This window comes from Alligator sinensis, unplaced genomic scaffold (genome assembly GCF_000455745.1).
Source record: "Alligator sinensis unplaced genomic scaffold, ASM45574v1 scaffold991_1, whole genome shotgun sequence".
Classification (NCBI taxonomy): Eukaryota; Metazoa; Chordata; order Crocodylia; family Alligatoridae; genus Alligator; species Alligator sinensis.
The window spans coordinates 494,324-518,867 of NW_005842335.1; the positions used below are offsets into that span (position 1 = coordinate 494,324).

The following is a 24,544-nucleotide window of genomic DNA, read 5'->3' on the forward strand; positions in this document are numbered from 1 at the left end:
GGTCCGCCGCGGTCCCACAACCCCCCGCGCGGGAGGGGGAGTAGGGTTGCCGCTCCGCATTCACCCGAGGGTGGGTGGGTGTGTGCGCGTGTGTCCGTTCATCCGGATTAAGGCCCCCTCGGAGCTCTGTGTGTAAGCGGGTCCCGGCCCGGAGTAGCCCACTCCGGATTAACTCCGTTTGTGTGTGTGTGTTCAGTTGCTGGTTCGGTTAATCTGGATTATAGCCCCCTTGGAGGCCTGTGTGAGAACCAGTCGCAGCCTGGACTAGCCCACTCCGGATTAACCCTGTGTGTGTTCAGTTGCTGCTTTGGTTAATCCGGATTAGCGCCCCCTTGGAGCCTCGTGTGTAAACAGTCACGCCCATTCCAGATTAACCCTGTGAGCCTCGTGTGTAAACAGTCACGCCCTTTCCAGATTAACCCTGTGTGTGTTCAGCGGGTCTCAGCCCCGGGGCAGCCCACTCCGGATTAACTCCGTGTGTGTGTGTGTTCATTTGCTGCTTTGGTTAATCTGGATTATAGCCCCCTCGGAGGCCTGTGTGAGAACCAGTCACAGCCTGGACTAGCCCACTCCGGGTTAACCCCGTGTGCGTTCAATTGCTGCTTTGGCTAATCCGCATCGGTGCCTCCTCAGAGCCTCGTATGTAAACGGGTCTCACTCTGGATTAAACGGGGGCGTGCGTTCAGTTGCTGCTTCGACTCATCCGGATTGACGCCCCCGCGGAGCCTCGCATGCGAACGGGTCTCACCCCGGACTAGCCCACTCCGGATTAAACCGGCGTGCGTTCAGTTGCTGCTTGAGCTCGTCCGGATTAGCACCCTGCGGGGACTCGTGTGCGAACAGGTGACGCCCCGGGCTCGCCTGCTCCAGATTAACGCGGCACGCGTGTCCAGCCGCCGGTCCTTAAAGCGCGCCGAGGACCCGCGTAAAGACTCCTGTCCGCAGCTCTCTGGCCGGTCTCGGGAACGCCGCGGCGGCGCCCCGAGCAAGGCGGTGCGACGTTAACTCGGCGCGTCGACACGAGCGACGCTCGATCGCGCTGCGGACGTGCTCGGAAGAGGCGTTTTATCCACCGGGATTGGGCCCGTCGTGCTTCTTCCAGCGGCATCGAAATCGGGGTCGTTTGGTTTCAGCTGCCGGTCTCGTTACTGGCATCTCTATTTCTTTCCACTGGGCTGTTTTCTTGAACTGAATGATTTGAAAACACCTGTTTTTTAACAGATGGTCCTTGAGCTAGAATAGCTAGACTTTCTGAAGACCTTCCCTTGGAAAAGCGAGACAAAAGAGAAGGGTGGGGGCCTGTGGGCAGCGCTGAGACGGGGATGCGGTGTGCCTTTCTGGCCTGTCCAGAGCAGTTAGGGCCGCACTTGGTGGCTTTTCTCTGCGGGTACCATTTTACGTTTGCTTTATTGCTGCTGCTTCTGATAAGCACTCTCTACATCACAAGGGCCCAGGAGTAAAACGCGTGGGGGAGGCGGCCCCGCAGAACGGTGCTTGAGAGTAGTGTCCTCACATGAAACGACGGGCGCTTTCAGACGCACTCGAGACACGAACCAACGCACGAGTAAGCAGGCCCGGTCCTCTTGACTCCCTCATTTGCAATAGGGGTGTCGGACTCATCCTGCGGGCTCAAGGGGAAGCACGGAGCCGATCCACGGACTGGAGGAGCAGCGCAAGGCCAGTCCACGTGCCAGACCGCACGCAGGGGCACCACACACCGCGAATGCCAAACTGGACCCACGTGCAACACGTGCGAGAGCTGGCCCCGCGTGCGTGAAGTGCAGGTCTGTACACTGCATGCAGCGTGCGCTGGATCTGGCCTGTGCACCACATGCAGCACATGCCAGATCTGCTGCTGCATGCAGCATGCGTGCCGCAGGGTTGTGCAGGGCACATGCCGTATCCAGCCCATGCACTGCATGCGTCGTGCCATGTGTGGCATGTGGGCCAAACTTGATATTCCTTATTTCCAGTGAATTTAACTGTTACTTGTAGTACTAGCAGGGACAAAATGTTCAGACAGAAGTGTGATTTTACCTGTGTCCCTTTTCATAAAAAGTAGATAGAAAAAGCCACGTTTTCTCCGTATGCTCCAGTGTCTCGGAAGATGAAGATAAAAAAGTTGAACTTGGTGATCACAAGAGAGTTTGACAGTGTTGGATTTGATGCACCGTCTTTCTGCCTAGAAACGTTGAAAAGGGGGATTGATTTCCATTAGCAGTCATAATGCCTCAGAAGTTACTTTACCACGGGAAAAATAGATCTAGTTATTGACCAGGAGATTGACAAAGAAACCGAAACAAAATCATTTACCTACATATTTTGCACTCAACTTATTTTTGCGCCTACTTGGGAGAACAACTGAACGTGCAGTATGTGGCACCGCAGGCGTGTCTGCAGCCCCACGTACCGCACGGCTGTGCTCCTCTGGATGTGGCCTAGAAGGTCAAGTGCGGTACTTCTTTGCCATCGATGCCGTCTCTATAAATTTAATCTTATGCGGCTCTTTAAATTTATAGTCTTTAATTATTTTCTCCGCTCCTGTTGGCTACCACAGTTCAGTGCAACCTAAAATAGTGTTGCAGTAGCAAGATCAGTGAAGCAGTTCTTTGTCCTGTGAATCGAGGATCTTTAAAGCAGGGGTATTCAGCTCGGCCTGCGGGCGAAATCCAGCCTGTGGAGCCATGGCATCTGGCCTGGAAGGATTCCCATGGGTTGGAAATTTGGTGGCAATTAATACTGCCACTCCTGCTCACTGCCAAATTTGCAAGCCCAATACAGCTGGGTTGGGGCCCTTTCCACCCCGCATGGCCAGGCTGAGGCCAAGCCATGCCTCCTTGCCTCCACCTGGCTGGGTTGGGGCTGGGCTGTGCGCCCACCCGCTGCATGGCTGGATCAGGGCCAGGCTTCCCCAGCCCCCTCCACGCTTGTCCAGCCCGCGGACGGACTGGGTGCCGTGCGTCCAGCCCGCCGGTTCTAAAGCATAAGTTAGTTTTGACCACATCCTTAGAAGAGACTGATATGCAAACTGAAGTAGGTAAAGCGACTTTTTCCTTTAACAAGGCAGAGAATACAACCCAAGCCTTGAATCCCTGTCCACTGCTTGCACACCCATGTCGTTCATGCAGCTCCACTGTGTGGTCACTTCGATGCATCTCACATTGGAAAACAAACTGGCTTACACTAGAAAAAGTTCTCTTGACCGATAGCCCGGCACAGCCAGATTTGTTTCGGCAACATTAAGAATTTCCTGCCTACCGGATGAGGTGTTGAGCGCTTGAAATCCCGTGCTTCAGCCTGTGGCAGCAAATGAGAAGTGGTCCTCATTCAGTTTCTATTTCGGGGCATAACAAGTGGATGATTTGTCCTTTGCTGAACTCCTCGTCCGACTTCATTCAGGCAGATAACACAATTATTTAGGCTCATCAAGGAAAATGGAGGCTACGAGGAACTTAACAAAAGTAGAATGGGGAACACGTCGCACGGTGAAATTCAGCATTAATAGAGCATCGTGGTAGAAAACAGAAGAGATCATTTGATCTGTTCATATGCATTGCTGAGGCATAGACTAAATCAGCCGTATCTCCACTTAGGAAAGAGACCTATGCTCTGTCTATACTATGCTGCACCTGAGGCTGGAGCGTCTGGTAGCAGGCCGCACACCCCGGCTCCGCTCCGTGGCCCCCCGGTAGCAGCTGTGCTGGCAGGGGGAAGCTCGAATGGATGTCGGCAGTCAGCTGAAGGCACAGCAGTGTCTTCACATGCCTGCAGCTGGCGACGGAGCAGCAGCAGAAACTTGACTTCAATTGGGAGAGGTGGAGCAACTGCAGGTGCTGCTCTCACATAGGGCCTTTGAGTGTGCACCCACTCAAATCACTGTAGTGTAGATCAGGCCCCTGGCATTAGGAAGAATATCTTGGTCCAAAGCATTGCTTGTCATGCATTGCTAAGGTCACTGGGATTTGGTCCCTTAAGTGACTCGAGCACTTTTGAAAATGGGGCTTAGGTCTTCTGAGCTATTTAGGTGCTTTTAACCAGGGTTTTTACAATCAGAAGGGGTGATAAGTTAAATGCTTCACTGCAAAAGCCACCTGCTAACGGACAGGGATAGGAAAAAACTTCCCCTGAGAGCAGATTATTCTGTTATTGACTGGTTGCACCTTCCCCTGAACATCTGCACTGGCCAGTCTCTGAGATAGGAGACTGATCTAGATGGAGCACAGTCTCAGCCACTATAGGAAGGCCAGGAGAGACTGTCCTGGATATATTCCTGCTTCCATCCAGGAAGACCACACACCAGCTGCAGGTGCTTCCTCAGCCTGACAAAGGGTATTTATACCCGAAAGCTGGCAAAGAAGAATTTTTCCAACTATTTGAGTTGGTTTAATAAAAGAGGTCAGATTTACCCAAAGAGCCTTGTCTGCCTGTGTCCTTGGACCAACACGGCTACAACCTACACCCTGTCCTGTATATATGCATTTCATATTAGAAGTCAGATTAACGGGTAATACAGGGAATTATGGGGAATAATAACATGGAGGGTTAAAATGCAAGTTTTAGGTTGCTCAAGGAATGAATACACTTTTTAAATGATTTCACCTAGATTAGCCCCAATGTATACTAATACAGCTTGCTGTTTTTCTTCCAGGCAGCCATAGCGCTATGTCTGGACGTAGGCTTTTCAATGAGCAATTCTGCCCCTGGAGAGGAGTCTCCGTTTGAACAAGCCAAGAAGGTTGTGATGAAATTCGTTCAGCGCCAGGTACTTGTGATTTCATTTTACGTGTGGTACGCTTAGACGTGGCACCTGAGTGTGAATCTGTGAAGGGAACAGTGAGGGTGAGGCCTACCAGACACACTTCTTTATTCCTTGGTTATTAAGTAAACGGAAAATAATTACAAGTATTCTCCTTTACTGTTGCATGTGAGTACTAGCCTTTCCCTTGGCAGCAATTACACAAGAACAAACTCAAAATATGCGAACTAAGACAAGTGACCTTTTTTTGACATGGGACACCCACCCTTGGATGACATGGGACACTTCCTTTTTAGGCTGGAAGAGGTGTTTCTGCAAAGAATTGCTCTCTCAGCTTACAGTACTGAAGTAATGCGAAGATTTAGTATCTTATGGGATCACACTGGGAACTGCAGCATCCCATTTTACTCATTTTACCCCAGATATCAGCTAGTGGTCCCATTGCAGCCTGCTGGCTGATTTTAAATCTAAATTAGAGAGCCACATATGTGATTATAGCTGGAAGAGTTGTATATATGGTATCACTGCAAAATGAGCCTGCTCTAACTGATGCTCAGCTGCAAAATTTGTATAGCTTGCTGTCTATTAACTATATGTATCTACAAAGCTATGTATATTTTTATATCTTTTTTGGACCTCCTCCATCTCCAGGTGTTCGCCGAGAGCAAAGACGAAGTCTCTCTGGTTTTGTTTGGTACAGATGGTACCGAGAATAACCTTGCCAGTGGGGATCAGTATCAGAACATCACTGTGCAGAGACACCTGATGCTCCCGGATTTTGATTTGCTGGAGGACATAGAAAAAGAGATTCAACCGGGCTCTCAACAAGCTGACTGTATCCTTTCTGGCTGCAGACAATTTCTAACCAGATAAAATTGCATGGGGGACTGGGGGCGCATGTTGTGCAACTGGCCTAGCCTTGCTGTTCAAGACATTAAGCTTGTCCAGTTCTCCTGATTTACAAGTTGAAAGTTTGCACAGGGGCCAGATTCCCCCATGAACCGCATTTTAGATTACTTTATGGAGCAATGAGTTTTCGTAGCAGCAGTGTGTTGGTCCCAGTGAATTGTTGCTAATAGAAAGTTTAGAGTTAATGAAGTGTTGACCACATTTCTGTATGTTTTCTTTTTCCCTCTTACAGAAGAGAGATACCTTCGGTATCAAATACACTGTCTTTTTAAAGAGATGTTACAAAATCTAATATACAGTTTTTTTATCACGTTAAAACTTTTAAAAAACTTCCCCACGGCCAGAAGAGCTAGAAATCAAACACAGAAGCATCTGTGAGGACGTATCGAATAGACCCTTCTTGATTTCTCTGTGAGAGATGCTTCTTTTGTGAAAAGTTCCTGTTCGGTTGAATCAGCAGAGCTGCTGTTGGTGACATAAATGAGGAGTTTTTAAAGCCGGATGCCCACAACTGTTCTTTTAGTATTTCATTTAAAAGCTCTTTCAGTTTCTCCTCACCCAAAAGAGAGATTTCTTTTTGAAATAAAGTCAGGTTAACAGAACAGTCGGAGGAGCCTGTAGCCAGTCAATTGTGTGTTGCCCCAAGTTGGGCATATTCTCCATTTCTTGGGGACGTAGGGATCAGAATAAGTCCTCAGCGAAAATTTCTTTGCGAAAGAAATTGTGAAGAGGATGTCAGAGACACATTTTCAGGGGGAACCTGCATGAAGAATGTCATTCGTTGAAGCTACATGCAGTTTCTGTTCCTGGATGTCAAACATAAAGAGGTTACACTAATATGGTATTGGCTATAAATATGCTTTATTGGGCCTGATCCTACCCCTGTTTGAATTTTTTATTGACAATCACATAATTGGGTCCTTGAAACAGTCTTTTCACTTAAGGTGGTAAGGCAGATGCTGGTATTAACAGGAGCCTCTCCACGGGGAGGACATTGGAAAATTAAAATACGTGTGGTTAAAAATAACTTGTCAGCATAAACTGTGTTTGAGTTGCTAAAATTAAGAGCTATATCATGGAAAAGACATGAGCATTTATAACAGTCTTATTCTAAGCATGTTTTTTTCTTTAACGCACTTAGTCCTGGACGCGCTTGTGGTGTGCATGGACTTGCTGCAGAAGGAAACAGTGTAAGTACGGTAGCCTAGGACCATTTGTAGAAGAGGTCTGGTGGGATCTTGAAAGCTGACCTGACTTCTCTTTAAAACAGCAACACTCTGTGAATAGAGAAAATGCTGCTTTTTAAAAAACCCATGATGATAAGTTTCCGAAAGAACTTACAGGTGAGTCCCTGCCTCTCAAACAATTAAAGAAAACCCGAGTGTATCAGCTGAGGAATTGTAGTGAACAGAGGGATTGTGCTAGGCACAGATAAAACTTCATCTGGAAAACTGTGTGCAGCGCTGGTCACCAGGGTTCATAATAAATTAATACATATTTGAAGAAGTGGAAGAAAGGTTAGCTAAGATGATGTGGGGGGGAGAACCAGAAGAGCTTGCTCCGTGCAGCCTAGCAGAGCAAAGCCTGAGAGAGGGATGTGATTGTGCCTGTGCAAACATAGGAGTAAACACCTTGCAAGGATAAAAACTACTTGAGCTAAAGGGCAATGTTGGCACTAAACCAAATGGGTATATATTGGTCATGAATGGATTTAAGCTGGAAAGTGAAAGACGATTTCTGCTCAGCAGAGCACTGAGGTTACAGGCAGAGAAGCGGAGGCAAAAAAACAAAGAAAGCCCTCGTTGGTTTTTAGATGAAGTTTGAGCCGTTTATGGGGGTGTCAGTAGCAGAAAAGGCCTGGACTTAATGACCGAAGAGATCCTTTCTAGGTCTGTGTTCCTATGAACAGAAGAGCCTGTCTGCGTGGAAAATTGTATCAGTATAAACTAGGAAGGGCCTGGGCAAACAGACAAGTTACCCTGAGGTAAAGGGCTTTCCAGCACGTCAGCTGCTCTGAGTTAATTGCCCATGTGCGTGCTAGTACCCTGTGGTAAGTGAAAGCTATCACACGCGGTTTAGCCCTCAGTAAGAGGGGTAAGCCACTGCAGGTCTGCTTTCACATACTGTGGGGTAGGAGCATACGCGTGAGCGGTTTCCGCAAAACGTGCGACACTCGGTAAAGCCCCACCACCCGTACTTCTTGGCAACTCAAGTTTGTTTGAACCAGAGGTGGGCGATTATTTGGGCCCGTGGGCCACATAGGGAGTTTTGGGGTCCCAGGAGACTGGCCAGATGCTGCGTGGGCCGGGTACTCTGGTCACGTCCGCCTGGCAGAGCCCCGGTTCTGGGGGCAAGGACGTGTGCTGGCTCTGCCCCAGACCTCCCCAAGATCCTTGGGTCTCCCCAGCCCCAGCTGCCTGTCCTGTCCTCGAGCACCACTTCCGGCCAGCCTGCAGCCCCATCCTAGCTGCCCAGCCAGGTGTCCTGCCTGCGTGGGTCTCACCCCCGGCTGTGGGTGCAGGGCAGACAGGCCAGGGTGCCTGGGCAGCAGGGCTGGGTTTGGCGGCAGCCAGAAGGAGCCACTGCCAGGAAGGTGAGTCCGGCAGCTGCGCCTCTCCAGCGCCATTGCACACCCAAGCACACACCATGGCCTGGATTGCTCCGTGCCTGGGCCAGGCATGGCTAAGGGACCCACCGCGAGCTGGGTAAAATGTCTCCATTGGCCAGATCTGGCCCATGGGCCTTATTTTACTCACCCCTGCATTAAACCTATAGCGTTATGCCAGTATAAGCCTGTGCGCAAATGCTCTAGTACAGTGATTCTCAGCCGGGTGCCGGTACATCCTGGGGTGCCTTAACGCTTTTCCAAGGGGGCCATGGGTTTCCACACCATATTAGAGCTCTTAGATGTGTAAATGTGATTCACAAGGTAAACCCAGAGGCATATCAAGAAAGCAGTCCAGTGGTAAAAACAGTCTGACCTGTTGTGGCCTTTCTGAGATCTTTGCAGCTGAAAAAAATGCTGATTTATTTTACTATAGTGAAAAAAGGAGTGAAAGCTGAGTGCTGGCATATTTGTAGGGGTGCCTTAAATCTAACGAGGGGTGCATTGAGTCTAAAAAGGCTGAGAACCACTCCTGTAGTATGAGGGGGGATCTATACTTTAGTGTTTGTTGTTTTGGAAAGGGTTTAAATAAATTTTAAAAAAGGTAATTTGTCTTAGTTTGCATATTTTGGGTTTGTTCTTGTGCAATTGCTGTTCTTACAGTTTGGGTGGAAGTGGTAATGTTTTCAGGTGCTGACTTTACAGAGTGCCCTTCTGGGCTGTATGCTGGGGCTTGATTGCAGCACGTTCCTGGGAGAGCTCCTTGCAGCCAGCCCCCAGGGATGAAATTTGTGCATTTAATTGGAGCATCCTAGCTAATCTTTGCTTTCAGGAACCATAGAAAAGTCAGGCTGAAAGGGACCTCAGGAGCTCACATGTAGTCCACCTCCCTTCACCTAAGGCAGGATCATTCTTATCTAAACCATCCCATACAAGAGCTTGTCTACCTTATTCCTAAAACTACATAAGAAATCCTGAGCCTTACTATGAAAGCAGCATGTGTAGCTCTGCTTACACAATGAAAAGGCCACCTTATTCAGCCAGATTATTTTAACAGGAATGGAAAGTCCCCCCAATACCCGCCTAGATACAGTCCAACATCAGTTTGTTCCTGAAGTGGAAGCAGCCAGGACCTTTCCTAAACACTAAGTACCAGATCTTCGCTGGTGTGAACTGACATCCGTGCATTTACTCCAATATAGCTAAGTCAGCTCAGGATCAGCACCTCAGTTCATTTGGGGGAAAATGTCAGGAAAAGGGCACAGCAACAAAAACAATAGTAAAGAGGAAGCCGTATTGATTGGATATATTCTTATACTTAAGGGCAGCAAATCTTGTTTGCGGTGGGGATTTTGGTTACCAAGCATTGGCTCCGCTCTAAAGTTTATTAGGGATACCTTTTACAGCTTTGCAAATAAGGGCTCAGAAGATGATCCAACAGGATATTTTATCTCTGGAAATCTTTTGTTTGTGTTTTCTCAGAGGCAAGAAATACGACAAACAGCACATTGAGGTGTTTACAGACCTCAGCAGTCCCTTCAGCGAGGATCTTCTTGAGATTATCATTGCCAACTTGAAGAAAACGGGAATCTCGCTACAGTTCTTGTGAGTATGGAAGTCGCCCCGCATTGTCTTTGCATTACTGCCCTCTTACATGACATGCTTCTTTGGCACGTGCTGCTGTTTGCTACTCACAGCTCCCGCAAGTGCGGTGCGTATGTACCTAACAAAAGGCAACCGCTGGGTACGGCCACGGAGCACAAGGGAACGACAAGATCATATTGGCTAGCATGACGAGCAGCAGTCTCTACACACCAGCGGCCTAATCCTTGGTGTGGGTTTTTGATATGCTTTGTGGAAAGGGAGGGTTTGGAGGAGGACAAGGAGGTAGCTTTGCACATGTGAATTTTCACAAGGAGTACCGGGGTGAAAATAAGCCATGAAAAATTTAGCTGGAATACCCAGAAGCATTTGAGAAGGCTGTGATCTTTTCAGGTGTGGAGCGGTGTTGAAAAGTCATTGCTCAAGTCATTTGTAACTGGGCTAGACAAAACAGCAGAGCATATACAGGGAGATGACCTAACAGGCCTTTTTCTTCTATGGCCATTTAATACTTAATTAACCTAACGGCACAGTTTGAGGTAGACAAAAATCATTTTGTCTGGAGGCCCTCTTTAAACTCTAACGCAGACTCATACCACGCAAGAGAAATGTTAACTTTATTCATAAATTCACCAGATATTGCAGGCGATTAAAATCTTACTCAGAACAACAGTTACTGCAGGAATGAGTAATAGCAGCATCGTGAGCAGGAGTCTGGGAGGGTCGCTTTTGTTGGGGCTTCAAAGTGACATTTGAAATAGCATTAGACAGAAGCTAGATGGCAGGAATCATTCCAGATGCAATTTCCATCTTTTTTTTTTTTTTTAATCATGCAGCTGGTTGGGTTTTTTTGAGTTAATGAGCAAAACAAATTTACAGCTTCTAATTGTATTCATAGCTTGCCATTTCCAGTGGTGACGGATGAGGATGAAAGTGGGGCTATGGGTGACAGCCCATGTTCTGATACGCGCAGAAGCTCTTTTCCAAGGAAAGGATTAACTGAGCAGCAGAAAGCAGGTATCCGTGTGGTGCGGACATTGATGTTTGCTTTGGAGGAAGAAGGAGGCCTGGAGGAAATTTACACTTTCAGGTAATCTGGAATAGTCCCTTTGCAGGGCCTGGGAGGTACGTTTCTAATTGCATCCTAAAGCTGGTTTAAATGGATGCAGCAGTATTTTCCAGTTTGCAACCCCCCCCAACATTTGTGTAACTTGTTGCACATTCAGCCCTGTTCAAGCAGCTTTTTCAGCCAGCTCTCCAGCGGCTTTAGTGCAAAGAACAAGCAACAGAATTATAAGCTTCAATAGGAAATAAATTTTCCTTTATAAATATCACCATTTTCCCTTCACCTTTTGTTCTGCACCATGTTTTAGAGAGGCATTTCTGTAAATGAGACTTCAAAATCATAGTGGATATGTGATATTTAAAAGACTGAGAATATATGTGCAGTGCATACAAAACATTTGCAGGTAATGGTAGTCCTGGCTCTCTGTTCTCACATTGGTTGCAGATCAGCTAGCGATCAAGCTCCCACGGACAGATTGTGACTGATTTTGCTTCTTGAAGCCCATGTTTTAACAGCGAACTACTGTGCCATTGTTTTTAACAATAGCCTGTCTTAGTAGTATTCCTAATGCAAGGATTGAAAGATTGCTCTGCATTTGGTGTCTCCACAGTGAAGCAATAAAAATGTATGCATGTCTTTGAAACGTTACTGCTAATGATATATCTGAGGCGCTTTTCCCACAGGTGCTTTAAACCTGGAGCAAACTGCCTGTAGTATTCACTCCCAAGGAAACTGTACCTTATAAAAAGTCCTAATCTTAATAACATATGGATCACTCTCTCATGCAGCCTGTAGTTTCATTACTGTAATTATGGAGTGTAAAATCTTAAGAAAGACATTTTCAATGAGCTTAGTGCATCATAACTGGAATGCCAAATGTCCCGTTTTAGTTACAGTGTGCGTGGTAGCAGTGATGGAGTTGGTAGCTTGAGCTTTATGTGCTATTATTCATCTCTTTCTTTGGTGGGGCAGTTTTCCTCTCAGCCTGCTCAGCCCATCGTTTGATAGTATTTGGCCGCGGTGGTGGGGTAGAGGCTCAGTCACTGCTCCACAAGGCCAAATGGAAAACAGGATCTTTCTGAGCATGGTTTTCTTTTAACACAGGGGTGTCCAGCTCTGCAGGCCGGACCAGGACTGTCCCTACCACGTAGTGCCTGCAGCCCTGGGTCCAGCCCACGCATCACATGCAGCATATGTCAGCCCCCGGGTCGACATGGCGTACGCTGCCCGCAGCACACGGGCTGGACCTCGTACTGCAGGCGGCACAGGGAGCTGGTTCAGAATAGGTGCGAGCTCCATGCGGTGTCCTGCCGGACTGGTCCTGTGCACTGGCTCTGGCATGTCCCAGTCGACCACCCCCAGAGCCAGCATCTAGAGCAGGTCCAGTGGGCTGCCACATGCAGCATGTGCCATGGACTGCCCCCAATGCTGCCTACAGTCCAGCCCTGCACGCCAAGGGCAGCATGCACTGGCCCCTGGGCTCACTGTGCATGCGGACCCTGAGGTCATCATGGGGTGCATGCTTCCTAGGGCACGTGGACTGGATCCGGCGCTGCATGCGGCACCGGCCATCTGGGACGTGGGCGGCATGCCGTCCCCCGGAGCGACCCCTGTGCTGCTTGCAGTGCATGGGGCCAGTCCGGTGACCCACGGGCCAGACCACACGGCTCTATGGACCTGGTCCGGCCCATGGGCCATATGTTTGACATCCTGCTTTAAGACAGTTCAAATGCATGAAGCTGCCTGCATGTATTGAACCTTTCTTTATATATTCTCTCCCTATCGTTGGCTGTAAATACATAGTTTCATAGTTTCATAGTTGTAGGGTCGGACGGGACCTGAGCAGATCATCAAGTCTGCCCCCCTGCCATGGCAAGAAAAAGTACTAGGGTCAAACGACCCCAGCGAGGTGTTCATCTAACCTCCTCTTAAAGACCCCAGGGTAGGAGCCAGCACCACTTCTCTTGGAAGTTGGTTCCAGGTCCTAGCTGCCCTGACTGTGAAGTCGCGCCTCCTGATGTCTAGTCTGAATCTACCCTCTGCCAGCTTGTGACCGGTATTTCTTGTCACTCCTGGTAGTGCTTGGGGGGACAGGGACTCCCCCAATGCCTGCTGGTCCCCCCTGACTAGTTTGTAGACGGCCACTAGATCCCCCCCAGCCTTCTCTTGTGGAGGCTGAACAGGTTCAGGTCCTGTCGCCTCTCCTTGTAGGGCCTGCCCTGCTGCCCCCTGATCACGTGGGTGGCCCTCCTCTGGACCCTCTCCATGCTGTCCACATCCCTCCTGAAGTGCGGTGCCCAGAACTGGACGCAGTACTCCAGCTGCGGTCTGACCAGTGCCGCGTAGAGGGGGAGGATCACCTCCTGGGACCTGCTCGAGATGCATCTGTGGATGCATGACAAAGTGCGGTTGGCCTTCCTGCCCGTGTCCCCACACTGTCAGCCTATGTTCATTGTGGCATCAATAATGACTCCAAGACCCTTTTCTGCCTCTGCGCTGACGAGAAGGGAGTTCCCCAGCCTGTAGGTCTGCTGCTGGTTCTCCTCCCCAGGCGCGGCACCTTGCACTTGTCAGTGTTGAAACCCATCCTGTTCTCATCCGCCCACCCCTGGAACCTGTCTAGGTCCAATTGCAGCCTATTCCTCTCTTCTAGCGTGCCCATTTCTCCCCACATCTTAGTGTCATCTGTGAATTTGAACAGGGTGCTTTTCACCTCCTCGTCCAAGTCGCTGATGAAGATGTTGAACAGCGCGGGACCGAGGACTGAGCCCTGGGGGACCCCACTGCCCACATCCCTCCAGGTTGAATAGGACCCGTCCACCACCACTCTCCGGGTGCGGCCCTCCAGCCAGTTAGCGACCCATCTGACTGTGTAGGTGTTGATGCCACGGTCCCCTAGTTTTTTAATGAGGATGGGGTGAGAGACAGTGTCGAAGGCCCTCCTGAAGTCCAGAAAGACTACGTCCACTGCTACCCGTGTCCAAGGATGTTGTGACCTGGTCGTAGAAGGCCACCAGGTTGGTTTGACAGGACCTGCCTCTGATGAACCCGTGTTGGTTGCCCCTAAGCGTAACCTCCCCTGCTGCCCCTCGTGGACATATGCCAGGATAACTCTCTCAAAAAGCTTCCCCAGGGCTGAGGTAAGGCTGACTGGCCTGTGGTTCCAGTACAGTGTATAGTTCCAATACAGTGCAGCCCTGTTTGCTGTAGTCAGAGGGTAGATCTGAAATCTTTGGTTCAATGCAGATTTGGCTAACAAATTAAAGCTGTAATGCAGTGTAAGATGTTTAAGAGCCACACATGAGGCTTTAGATTGGTTTAAATTATTTTCCAGCTTTAAGAAGGCAGGCTTGCAAATCTGTTGTGAAAATGTGCCGACCCAGATACAAAGCATACTTTCCTCCTTTTACTGTGCTGCTGATAAAAATATTCTAATTCTCCATGAAACTCGATTAGTCACCCCAGCTAGTGAGCAAATAACATTTTATAATTTTGTTTTAGGGATCAATATTAAATTAAATGGGGAAAAAAGCCAAATAGACACAGTGCGGAGGTTGAAAATCTGGCTTTAGGATAAGAGGCGCTTAAGCTTGCATATAAATAAGGCAGTATATTTTAGTATACACATGTACAGTTATGGGCATATGCATATTATAGCATTCAGATAATTATTAGCTTACCAGTGTTGCTAAATTTATAAGCACAAGGTATGCTAATGAACTTGGCCTTCATTGACAGGGTCCTGTTGGGCAGGTAGGTTATTTTTCTTCGAAAAGATGTAGGAAATTAAAGCTAAAGAACTCCGGTAATGCGAAATGAAGGTAGAATGAATTCCACCTTAAGCACTGAGAAGTCAAGAAATATGAAAGCCAGCATTAGATGCAGAACTTTAACTCTGCCCCTTGAGGGTTTACGGTGAAATAATTATATAGTCACGTTCTTAAAGACACCTGCAACTTTGCATTAAATGCTATTTCTGTCTCTCCTTTTCTTGTGCAATAACGTGTCTGTGTCTTCACAGCCAGAAAGTGTATGGAGTTTCCCCCCCTCCAAAGAGAGAAATGGTGTTTGTTATTTATCCGCTGCAGCGTCCCGGTGGAGACAAGGTCTAGATAGTTTTTCCCGTGGTATAGCTGCATGAGGTAGACACCATAACCTTCATCCCTATTTGACTCTGCCTCATTACACTGCTAGCATTTAATCTCTACCAGGATTTTACAGCAAGAAGCTAATGCACATGAGAGACCCGGCTGTACAAACATCCTTTCTGATCGCATACAGGCTAGATGATCATAAACATTCCCTCAGTTGAGTGTTTTCAGCTTTACATTTCTAAGGGTTTTTTTTAAATGTTGGGTACTTGTGTATATATATTTTACGATAGATTCATAGTTTTTTTTCATTTTAATATATATTCTTTTCAAGTTATCTTTTGCTTTCTGAAAAAATCTGATGTGCTGTTTGCGTTGGATGTATTCAGAGTAGCTGCTTTTATCCTAACTGCTTTACGAAAATAATGGGTGTTCATTAGTACCTAATTAAAAATGTGAAGAGTGTTAATTACCAAACAAACAAAATAATGCTAATTGAAGCAGGAATCTATTTTTCCACCTCCAGTCCAGAAAAGCATCTCACCGCCGAGAGGTGCCTTTTCGCGTTCGGGCTGTTCAGCTAGCTAAGTGACTTAATTGGATAAATGTAGCTCATTGCAAAATGCTTCACAAGTGGCCGTGTAATTTCTCGCTCCCCACAAGCTCCGTCTTTAAGCCTAATGTCCTAGGATCATAGAAATTTGAAATGGAAAAGACCTATTAGGTCACATCGCCTCCATTCTCTGCACCTTTTCTATTGAGGTTAGTAGCTGGATTATTGTATATCATTTTTTTTCTAGCACGCTGAGAAACTGAGACCAAAACAGTTGGGCTTCATCACCTCCCTGGAGAGACTCCATCTTCGGCAATGTTTTACTGCAGTTCATCAAAGAGTTCATCTCTGTTTTCTTGATTCTTTAATTTAGAGACAGCCTGGAGCGTCTTTCAATGTTTAAGAAAATTGAAAGAAGACCTATGGCTTGGCCCTGCCAGCTCACTATAGGTTCTAATCTGTCCATAAGGATTGTGGCCTACAAATCAGTAAGTTACTCAAATCACATATTTAAGCGTCCCGTGGCAGTAATACAGTCAGATGCACCTACATTTTTTAACGCAAGCTGAGGAAATTCAATAGATAAAGCTACATTAAGAAAACACTATGGGGCATATTTTGCATGTGGAAAAGTCAGTAAATGTAAAGTTACGGTTCCCACAGCAACTATAACTTCACCATATTATACACATATGTTAAAGCGCTAAAGTTAACGACGTACAAAAAAAGAAAGTAATTCCTACCCACAATATGACGCTTAATTGTATTAAAGTTTATGAGCCCGATTTAGCACGCCGCGCTCACATGGACCTTTCCAGTTGGCTGTCAGCAAAATGCTCAGAAATTAATGAAGCTGAATGTTTTCCTAAATCCTTGGTATTGTGGGGGAGGAAGTATGTTTTTGAGAGGCGGGAGGAAGTAATAATAGTATCATCGACTTGAAAGCATGCTTCTGAATATGCCTGTTTTACCTGTTGTTGCCAGTCACATGTATGGTTATTGTAACTTCAAAGACTATTTGAGTATTTTCCCCCTTTTTTCATTTGGTGAAACTTGGCCGTGTTTTTCTTTTATTGTTTTGGGGGGTCTTGAGTCTAACAAACTTGAGACCCATTGCTGTCTGGTCCCAGTCTGCCCTACCTTCTCTCTGACTTTAGACCGGGGCAGGCAGTTATTTAGGGCAGGGGGCCTTTTACTGAGTTTTGGCAAGCCATCGAGGGCCGCATGACAGGCAGCCAGGGTCAGATTTGTATGAATTTTCTAAATTTTTTAGGGGCCCCACAGGCCGGATAGAATGGCCTGGCAGGCCTCATTTTGCCCACCCCTGCTTTAGACTAACACGGCCAACTCCCACTCTGTCCTCCGTGCCATCGCTGAGATATATCATTGCCTATCTATTATTTACAAGGCAGGGAGTTATGGGGGTTGTCTGGTTAGCCAGCAAAACTTGCTTAGTACAAAGCATTTACTCCTATCCTTTATGGGTCTCGTCAGATCATTTGCATCTTGTTTCTGCCTTTTCAGAGACACACAATAGAATGGGCCATTTTCTGCTGCTCTCAATTAATATAGCAGGTGGGGTACCAGCGCCTGGGAAGGTAGGCTGCCTCGGCTTGAAACACATCCTTCTTTTAACTTGCGGGCATCCTATTGCCTGAGTGCCAGGGCAAAATGGGAGTACTTAAATAAAGTTTAATTTGCGGATGAACGGATGACTTCAGGTTCATTGTTTGTCCCACCACCTTCAAGAGCAGCTGAAGCAGTAGAAATTCCCACATACATTTGGCCACAGCACAGTTGGTTGTTTCAGGTGTTCAGGATTATTTTACTGGTAAGAGTCACCCAGTGCTTGGTTCAGGGAAAAGGTCCTAGGATTTGGTTCTCATGTTGAGGTCAGGGCTCAGTCCCAAATGGATTGAAATGTTCTTTCTTCTTTTTAAAATGGGCACAAAGATCACAGAGGAAAAGGTGAAAAAATCCTGGACAGTTGTGGATGCCAAGACCCTGAAAAAAGATGATATTAAAAAAGAAACGGTTTACTGTTTGAATGATGATGATGAAACAGAAATTCAGAAAGAAGACATTATTCAAGGTAGGACTGCTTCTGTATTTATTTTCTGAAGGTGTTTAAGCCAAAATGTTAGCACTCAGTTCCAAAGACATCTCCATGCTTTTGAAAATCTCATCCTTAGGTGGCTAAATATTAATTTAGGATGCAGGAGTCTAACTTTGGCCCCAGGCTGTAAACTCTTGTGCACGACTATGCCACGCAGGTGTGGAAAACGCCCGTTCGTGACACTAGCAGAAATAATGATGCTGGGTGAGAACTAGAAGGCAGCCCAGTCTGTGGTGTGTGCCGACCTTGCTTATGCGTGGTGCTCAGGCTGCCTCTCCGTTTTGTTTCCATCTGTGAAACCAGATCAAAATACAGCTAAAGTCTATCAAATGCTAATGATAATGTGCATTAGCAATGGGAGAGGAGGCAGTCACTGTGACCGTGAAAGGAAGGGTTGGCGTCCAGGAGACAACCTGTCGCGTGTGCTTCCTACCACGAGAGCGCTTGGAATTAGCTTTAAGATTTAGACTCGAAGGAGATTTTCTTTAAAGTGGTAGATAGCAAAATGTTCAAAGTGAATAGATTCTTATTTTGCAACATTCGGTTTCTCCTTCAATAGTGATAATTCCTTATATTAATAAAGGAATTTAAAATACTGTCCGTTTTTTAAAACAATTGAATTGAAATTGTTTCAGGCCTCTGAGTTTCTCTGTCAAAGTTTTGGGTTGTACAGTCACATTTTGCTGTTTCCTTAAAATGTTTTATTCCCCTTGTTTGGGTTTGAAAGACTCAGACAAATGTGTAAATTGATTAACTATACAAGGGACACAATATAAATGAATATATAGAAAGTACTGTCAAATGCAGAAACTAGACTGAAAAAAAGAGCAAAATATCACTTGAATCTTTTTCAACCTTGGCAATCGATAGCAGGTAAGACTGTTCAGACAGTAGGTTCATGTGTGCATTGATTTTTGTCTTTGTAAGCAAAAGTAATGTTGTTAGGAGAAAGTTAATAAGTAATATTAATTCAGTGTTCCTTTCTGTAGCTTTCATAACTTTTAAAAATGTTTTTTCTTATCGAGTAGATATGCTAGGTAGGGTTCTCTTTGAATTCATCAGTTAAATTGAATTTGTACTAATTCATCACCCTAAATCCAGAAAATTTGGAGAAGTTTTCTGGTTCCTTTTATGTGCCTATATGTGTCTCAGATGAACGTGTAATTTTTGTGACTTCAGTGAGAGCATGATTGGGCCTTCAATATTACGGATCTGTCCACATATATTTCGTAGAGAGGAGATAAATTTGCCTTTGATAGTGCTTTTATTTAGATGGTGTTTTACGTGGATTCAGACTCACTTCCTACTTAAGTGGTGTATTTGGGGGGGTTGGTTCATCATTTTAAAGACAGAACAGATTGCACTGATTCTCTAGTCCAGTGATCCTCAACCTTTTCAGACTTAAGGCACTTCTCCATAATTTTTCTGAATTCAGTGGCACCCCATTTCAAAAACTTTTCTCTCTCTTTTTTTTTTTTTTTACTACAAAAAATGGATGGAGCCATTCTTCTGTTGCAGAGAACTCAGAAAGGCCCAACAGGGCAGAATGGTTTTGACATGGAGGAGTCCATTTGAAATCTCTGAATTTATCTTGTGACTCACGTGTGGGTGTTAATATTGTGTTGCACGCCTCAGGCACCCTTAAAAGGATCTCGTGGCTCTGCAGGGTGAAATAGCCACTGGTCTCATCTAATCTCCCATGTAACAGTGGGGTTGCACCTAGCAAGCTGCTATCCCGTGGTTCACCTCAATATGCTTCTAAGAAAGAGGCTAGGAATCGACAGCGTTCGCAGCAACGAACCATAATGTAATGGGATGAAACTCTCATCCCTCTCTCCTCAGCACAGAGATGCCTGCCTTCTTCCTGAAGTACTTCTGTTCTCCCTTTGCCAAAGTCCTGATCACCCGAGTCTGTGAATGCCCATCGGGTACTTCCTCCAGGCACAAGTAGTATTAAATATTTGCAATTTATATTTGATTTTGATATCATAGTTTCATAGTTGGTAGGGTCGGAAGGGACCTGAACAGATCATCAAAGTGAGCCAGTGGGACCAGAGATCTTCATTGGATGCCCTGGCATTCAGATCCCGTGAAAGAGCTGCTGATTGCTCTCAGACATTTTTGAGGATTATTCTGTTTGGAGAACTTGTCTGCAAAGAAGTCTTTCATTCTGCCTCATTCCTCTGCTCCTGTTTGTACACCCCGCTTGAAGACATCATCTCCAGTTTCTGGCAGCAAAGTCAGCTACACCGCCCCGACTGTGATGTTCTAGGCAGAACATTGTAGCGTCAGGCGCAGAATAAGCATTGAGAGCAGGTGATACACCTGGGAAACAAACTTTCTGATCTCATGCAAATACTCCTACTAATAGAGAGCAAAGGAGGCATATACAGAAATCTTCACTAGATCAGTGGTGCTCAACCTGCAGCCGCCTGCAAAGCTCTGTCATCTTGCACAGGGGTCTCCCCCTGGGTCCAGAAATTTGACAGTGGGGGAGCGAGAGCAGTGTTAATAATTTATCCCAGAGCCCCAGCACTTAATGCTGCCACCACTCCCCTGCCACCCCATTTCCAGGCCCTTGAGGAGCCCCGTGTTTCCATGTGCCAAATCCTGCCAGTGCGTGCTCGCTCCATGGCTGGATGCAGCATGCAGGATCGGTGTTCAGGGTCACATCATGGCCAGGTCCAGCCTGTGGGGTCGTGCTGGATTGCACCTGGGTCTGGCTGCAGACCACTCGTTGCACCTGCGCTACTCATCCATCCCACAGGGCTGTATGGGTCGAGCACCACTGTCCTGCATCAATGGATTGGTCTCTGTGTAGAAGAACTTGGGTTTTTCATGTGGCATGTATCTTTATGGCAGTTTGTTTCCTGGATCTCTTGTGGATTCCTTCTTGTGATTAATCTCCTCTTGATTTGTGTTGCTTGCTTGCTACTCTGTTTGCAAGGCGCGCTTGCAGCCTGCTCCCTGAGTCCTGTTTTTTGAGTATAACTCGCTGGGCAGGGTGTTCTCTTTCCTTTTTTTGCTATCCTGGTATCTGCAAAGGTAACTACATTATGCAAAGCAGTGCACAAGGAGCGTAACTGCTGTTTATGATCTGCAAAATGTGTCTATGGGGTGTGTGATTTTTTTGTTAACAGGAAAAAGTAATTTGATGTAAATTTCCGACTGCGGTGTACAGAGTATAGCTGTGGGGCGTGCATGCATTGTTAAAATATGCAGAGAGCTAATTGCAATGTAAGAAATGTAGGCCCATATGCTTACCAGATGCTCTTCTCTTGTTCTCCAGGGTTCCGCTATGGGAGTGATATAGTTCCTTTCTCTAAAGTGGATGAAGAGCAAATGAAATACAAAACTGAAGCAAAGTGTTTTTCTGTTTTGGGATTCAGCAGATCGTCTCTGGTGCGGTATTAAGTATCTTCCCCTTTTTGTTTCTGGATACCTGTCAAGTATTGACTTCAAGTCAAATTCACTAAGGGACAAAGGTGCCACCGGTGAATGGGTGCCCTTTGGAGGGCAGCTGCAGTGAGGTATAGGTATGCAGATTTACTTTGTTTGCTGTGTCCCGTAGAGCTGGGCACTGCATACGTCATTTTAAAGGGCAAAGTTTGTGGGCATGGCTACCAGGCCCATGGTTGTAGGGACCCATTTGTTGCATATCATTTTTGTTCAGGGACCACGTCCCCACGAGCAGGAATATGCACTTTGTGGCACCTCAGAGGCTTTTCAGGTGCTGCAAAATGTGGAGGGCACGCGTGAATAGGTTCTCTGTGCTGCATATTTGCAGTGTGGAGGCAAAATTAGATACTGCGAAATCCTGGTATCTAAAAAAAGTGCAGAGAAAAAAAGTGGGGCGGCACATGTAGCAGCCTGGATCACTGCTGCCGCAGCCCTGGGAAGCCCCCAGGACCCCAGGTACTGGCCCCAGCCTTCCCTACCCCACCTGGGGCAGTTTGCCACATACCAGAGCGTGCGTGCAGGGGCATTCCCTGAGGACAGCTAGCAGTGGCACATATTTGTGCTGGGGAAACACACACGCGCACTCCTGGGGATGCCCCCAGGGGTTGCACAGATGTTAGACTCCTGATTTTAACCCAGCGGCTGAAGTAGCGGCTTCCCTGCTTCCCCATCCTTCACTAGGGGGGAGAAGGTAGAGTCCATCTTCCCCAGTCCCTGCAAAGCTTCCCGCACAATGCCCTCCAGACACGTGCAGATCTGAACTCATTTCACCCTCCACTGCTAATACAAGAAAAACCTGTCAGTATTTAAAACCTCCAGGAAACTAATTGTCTTAATTGCAAAGCCCATACGGTTTTATTTTGTGAGCTAGTTTTCCTCTCGTCCTGGGTAAAATATCAGCATTTAAACATAATGATCAGTTCTCAGAATTAGGATCCAGAGTAGGAAGTGGAGGGCAAATGGCAGCTCTCTTGTTAAAGGCGGTACATACATTCATAAAAATCTGCTGTCTCTATCTGCTGTAACCATTGTTGTTCTATGGGAAGTGGCCTTTTTGGCACCCGTTACCATGGTATTTAGAAGCTCTTTGAGGCTTAAGACGAGAGATCTAGTATGTCACCAAGAGAAACCAAACACCGGTTGGTTTTTTCCTATCTACACCTTGGCCAGAATACCAGGATGTGATTGTTGGGGAAGGCCTGGGTGAAGAGATGTCTCGTGGCCCTTTTTGAAAGTGAACTATATGAGGAAAAAAATATGCAGACATGAGCGAGCTGTTCAGTTCGCCTGGAGATTTTAAGTTAGCGTGCTTGTCTTTTTCCAGGATGCAGCGGAGGGTGGCTGTGGGCATCTGCTCATCCCCTTCAGGCCTGCAGGCCCCAGTTAGTTCACTCCTCTTCTTCACAATCCATCGTTGAGACCCTTAGGGGAAATCGCGGTACTAATCTACGGTGTCCCTGGCATGCTGAAGGCAGCCAACTCTTCCTCCCCACCTCATTGAGCTTCCCAGATGTGCCAGTGCCTGGAGAAAATAGGGACCTGAACAAAAAGTAGCAGGATTATCTATCACTATCATCAGGAAAGCCAGAAGTGTTGCTGCTGGGCAGAGGGAAATGCATGGAGGAGCTGACAGAGGTTGTAGCCATCCCTTGGCTGAGGGCATTTGTCCCTGCGTTGTGCAGGTGGTGCTCTGCCTCTGGATGCTGCTAGACGTGTGACAGCAGTGGAGCAAAACAGCTATATTAACCAGTAGATTTTGCCGTTTCCTGTCTGCTGAGGGCCTACTAAAGTAGCCTGTGCCTTAATCGCTCCTTGATTGGATTACTGTAACGTGGTCTGATCATGAGGGCACCCAGCTGGTAAATCGCAGTGATCGATTTGAGATGTGACAGACCAACGAGTGCTTCACCAAGTACACACATTGAGCTCAGAACTGATACGCAGTTCAGGATTTTGGCCCTCATTTTTAGTCCCTTAATGGGCTGGGACCTGTTCCCTGAACAAGGGCTGGGTTTAGCAAAGGGTACAACGGGTGTCCGAGTCCAGGGTCTCTGTGCAGCAGTGTAAGGGGAGTTTTTCAGACTTTTTGAACTGACTTCCACGTGAAATTAGCCTGTATCTGACTTACGTCTTCAGTACCCAGTGTAAGACAGCTCGCCACGCATGCATTTTCCTACTCTGTGAGCAGATCTCTTATTTCCACTAAAAGTCTGACCTTCATAAAAAGAAACCATGAGAGGAAAATAGGTTAGGAGAGTCATCATTCTCTTTGTGATCAACCTTTGTGCTAAGGCACAGTTTTTCACCGTTGCCTAGATAGTATAATAGATGCTCAAGCAAGGTATGCACACTCAAAGCGGGAAGGCTTTTAACATACACCAACATCCCTTAAAGAATTAAGAAAAAATTGTTTTTGCATAGTTATGGGCACAACACCATGGTGGTATTTTTGGCCACTCCTTCTATGTGCTTTACAGGGAGAGAAAGCAACTTTTCTGCCACAGGAGCTCGTGTTTTATGACGATAACATGCGCACTGGTCAAACCAACATACCCAGGGTAAAATAAGTCTGTTGCTTATTGTACTGAGCTTAGTAGAATAACACAGCTTTATTGTAGAGATAAAATGTCAAGAAGCAAAGACTGGGAAATGCAACATTTTGCGCTTTTCCTGACATTTGCTGCTCAGAGTTATCCTCCTAACATTATTCAAATGTATCTTTATATTGTTTGTAAAAAGAAAACATTTGAGAAAAGATAATTTATTATTAACCAGAGAAACTGGAGCAGCTCCAAATACATAATTAAAGAGGGAATAAAACTATCTCATGTTATTTTTCTCAGTGTACTGGAGCTGCTTTTTCAGTTACTTGCATCCCTCAGGAAAGAAGATCATAAGGCCATACATTATATAAAATTTTGATTTTTTTTATTAATAAGCAATACCATGTTGATGAAGAAATCTAAATTGGGAAGACACTGAGGGTGCATTATCAGGCAAATAAAGGAATGTCATGACACACGTATCCAGATATTTATTAGGAGTGCACTGATAAAGAGTTTTTTGGCTGATGCCGATGGCCGATACCGCATCGGCCAATACCGATCTGATTGTCGATATGTAGCCCGGTAGCTTGGAGAGCAGCGTCTGGTGGGTAAGTCTTTCGGGGGGGGAAAGGTCTGGGGGTGCAGATTGAGGCTCCCACGGTGAGAGAGGAAATGGTGCTGGGGCAGGGACAGCGGCAGGCACTGCCTTGCTGGGGTAGGGTGGGGCATGGGCTGGAGGCATGGGCGGCTCATCCGGGGGGGCACAGGGATGGTAGGGAGGGGAGCTCCTTGCCACTGCGTGCACCCCCAGGGAGGCACTGGGGGCATGTGCCCCCCCCCC

General features: G+C 46.7%; 1 protein-coding gene across 1 annotated transcript in view; it reads left to right on the forward strand.

The window, feature by feature from the left end:
* Positions 1–1,568: 1,568 nt before the first annotated feature.
* Positions 1,569–24,544, forward strand: part of XRCC5 (X-ray repair cross complementing 5) — a gene marked incomplete at its 5' end in the record, with an annotated part of 68,640 nt that continues 45,664 nt past the window's right edge. The window contains 9 exons of the mRNA XM_025210129.1: positions 1,569–1,784; positions 4,649–4,762; positions 5,408–5,591; positions 6,807–6,855; positions 9,753–9,875; positions 10,771–10,962; positions 15,956–16,070; positions 17,536–17,674; positions 20,988–21,100. Coding sequence (XP_025065914.1) covers positions 1,569–1,784; positions 4,649–4,762; positions 5,408–5,591; positions 6,807–6,855; positions 9,753–9,875; positions 10,771–10,962; positions 15,956–16,070; positions 17,536–17,674; positions 20,988–21,100 — 1,245 coding nt within the window. The remainder of the gene's footprint in view (positions 1,785–4,648; positions 4,763–5,407; positions 5,592–6,806; positions 6,856–9,752; positions 9,876–10,770; positions 10,963–15,955; positions 16,071–17,535; positions 17,675–20,987; positions 21,101–24,544) is intronic.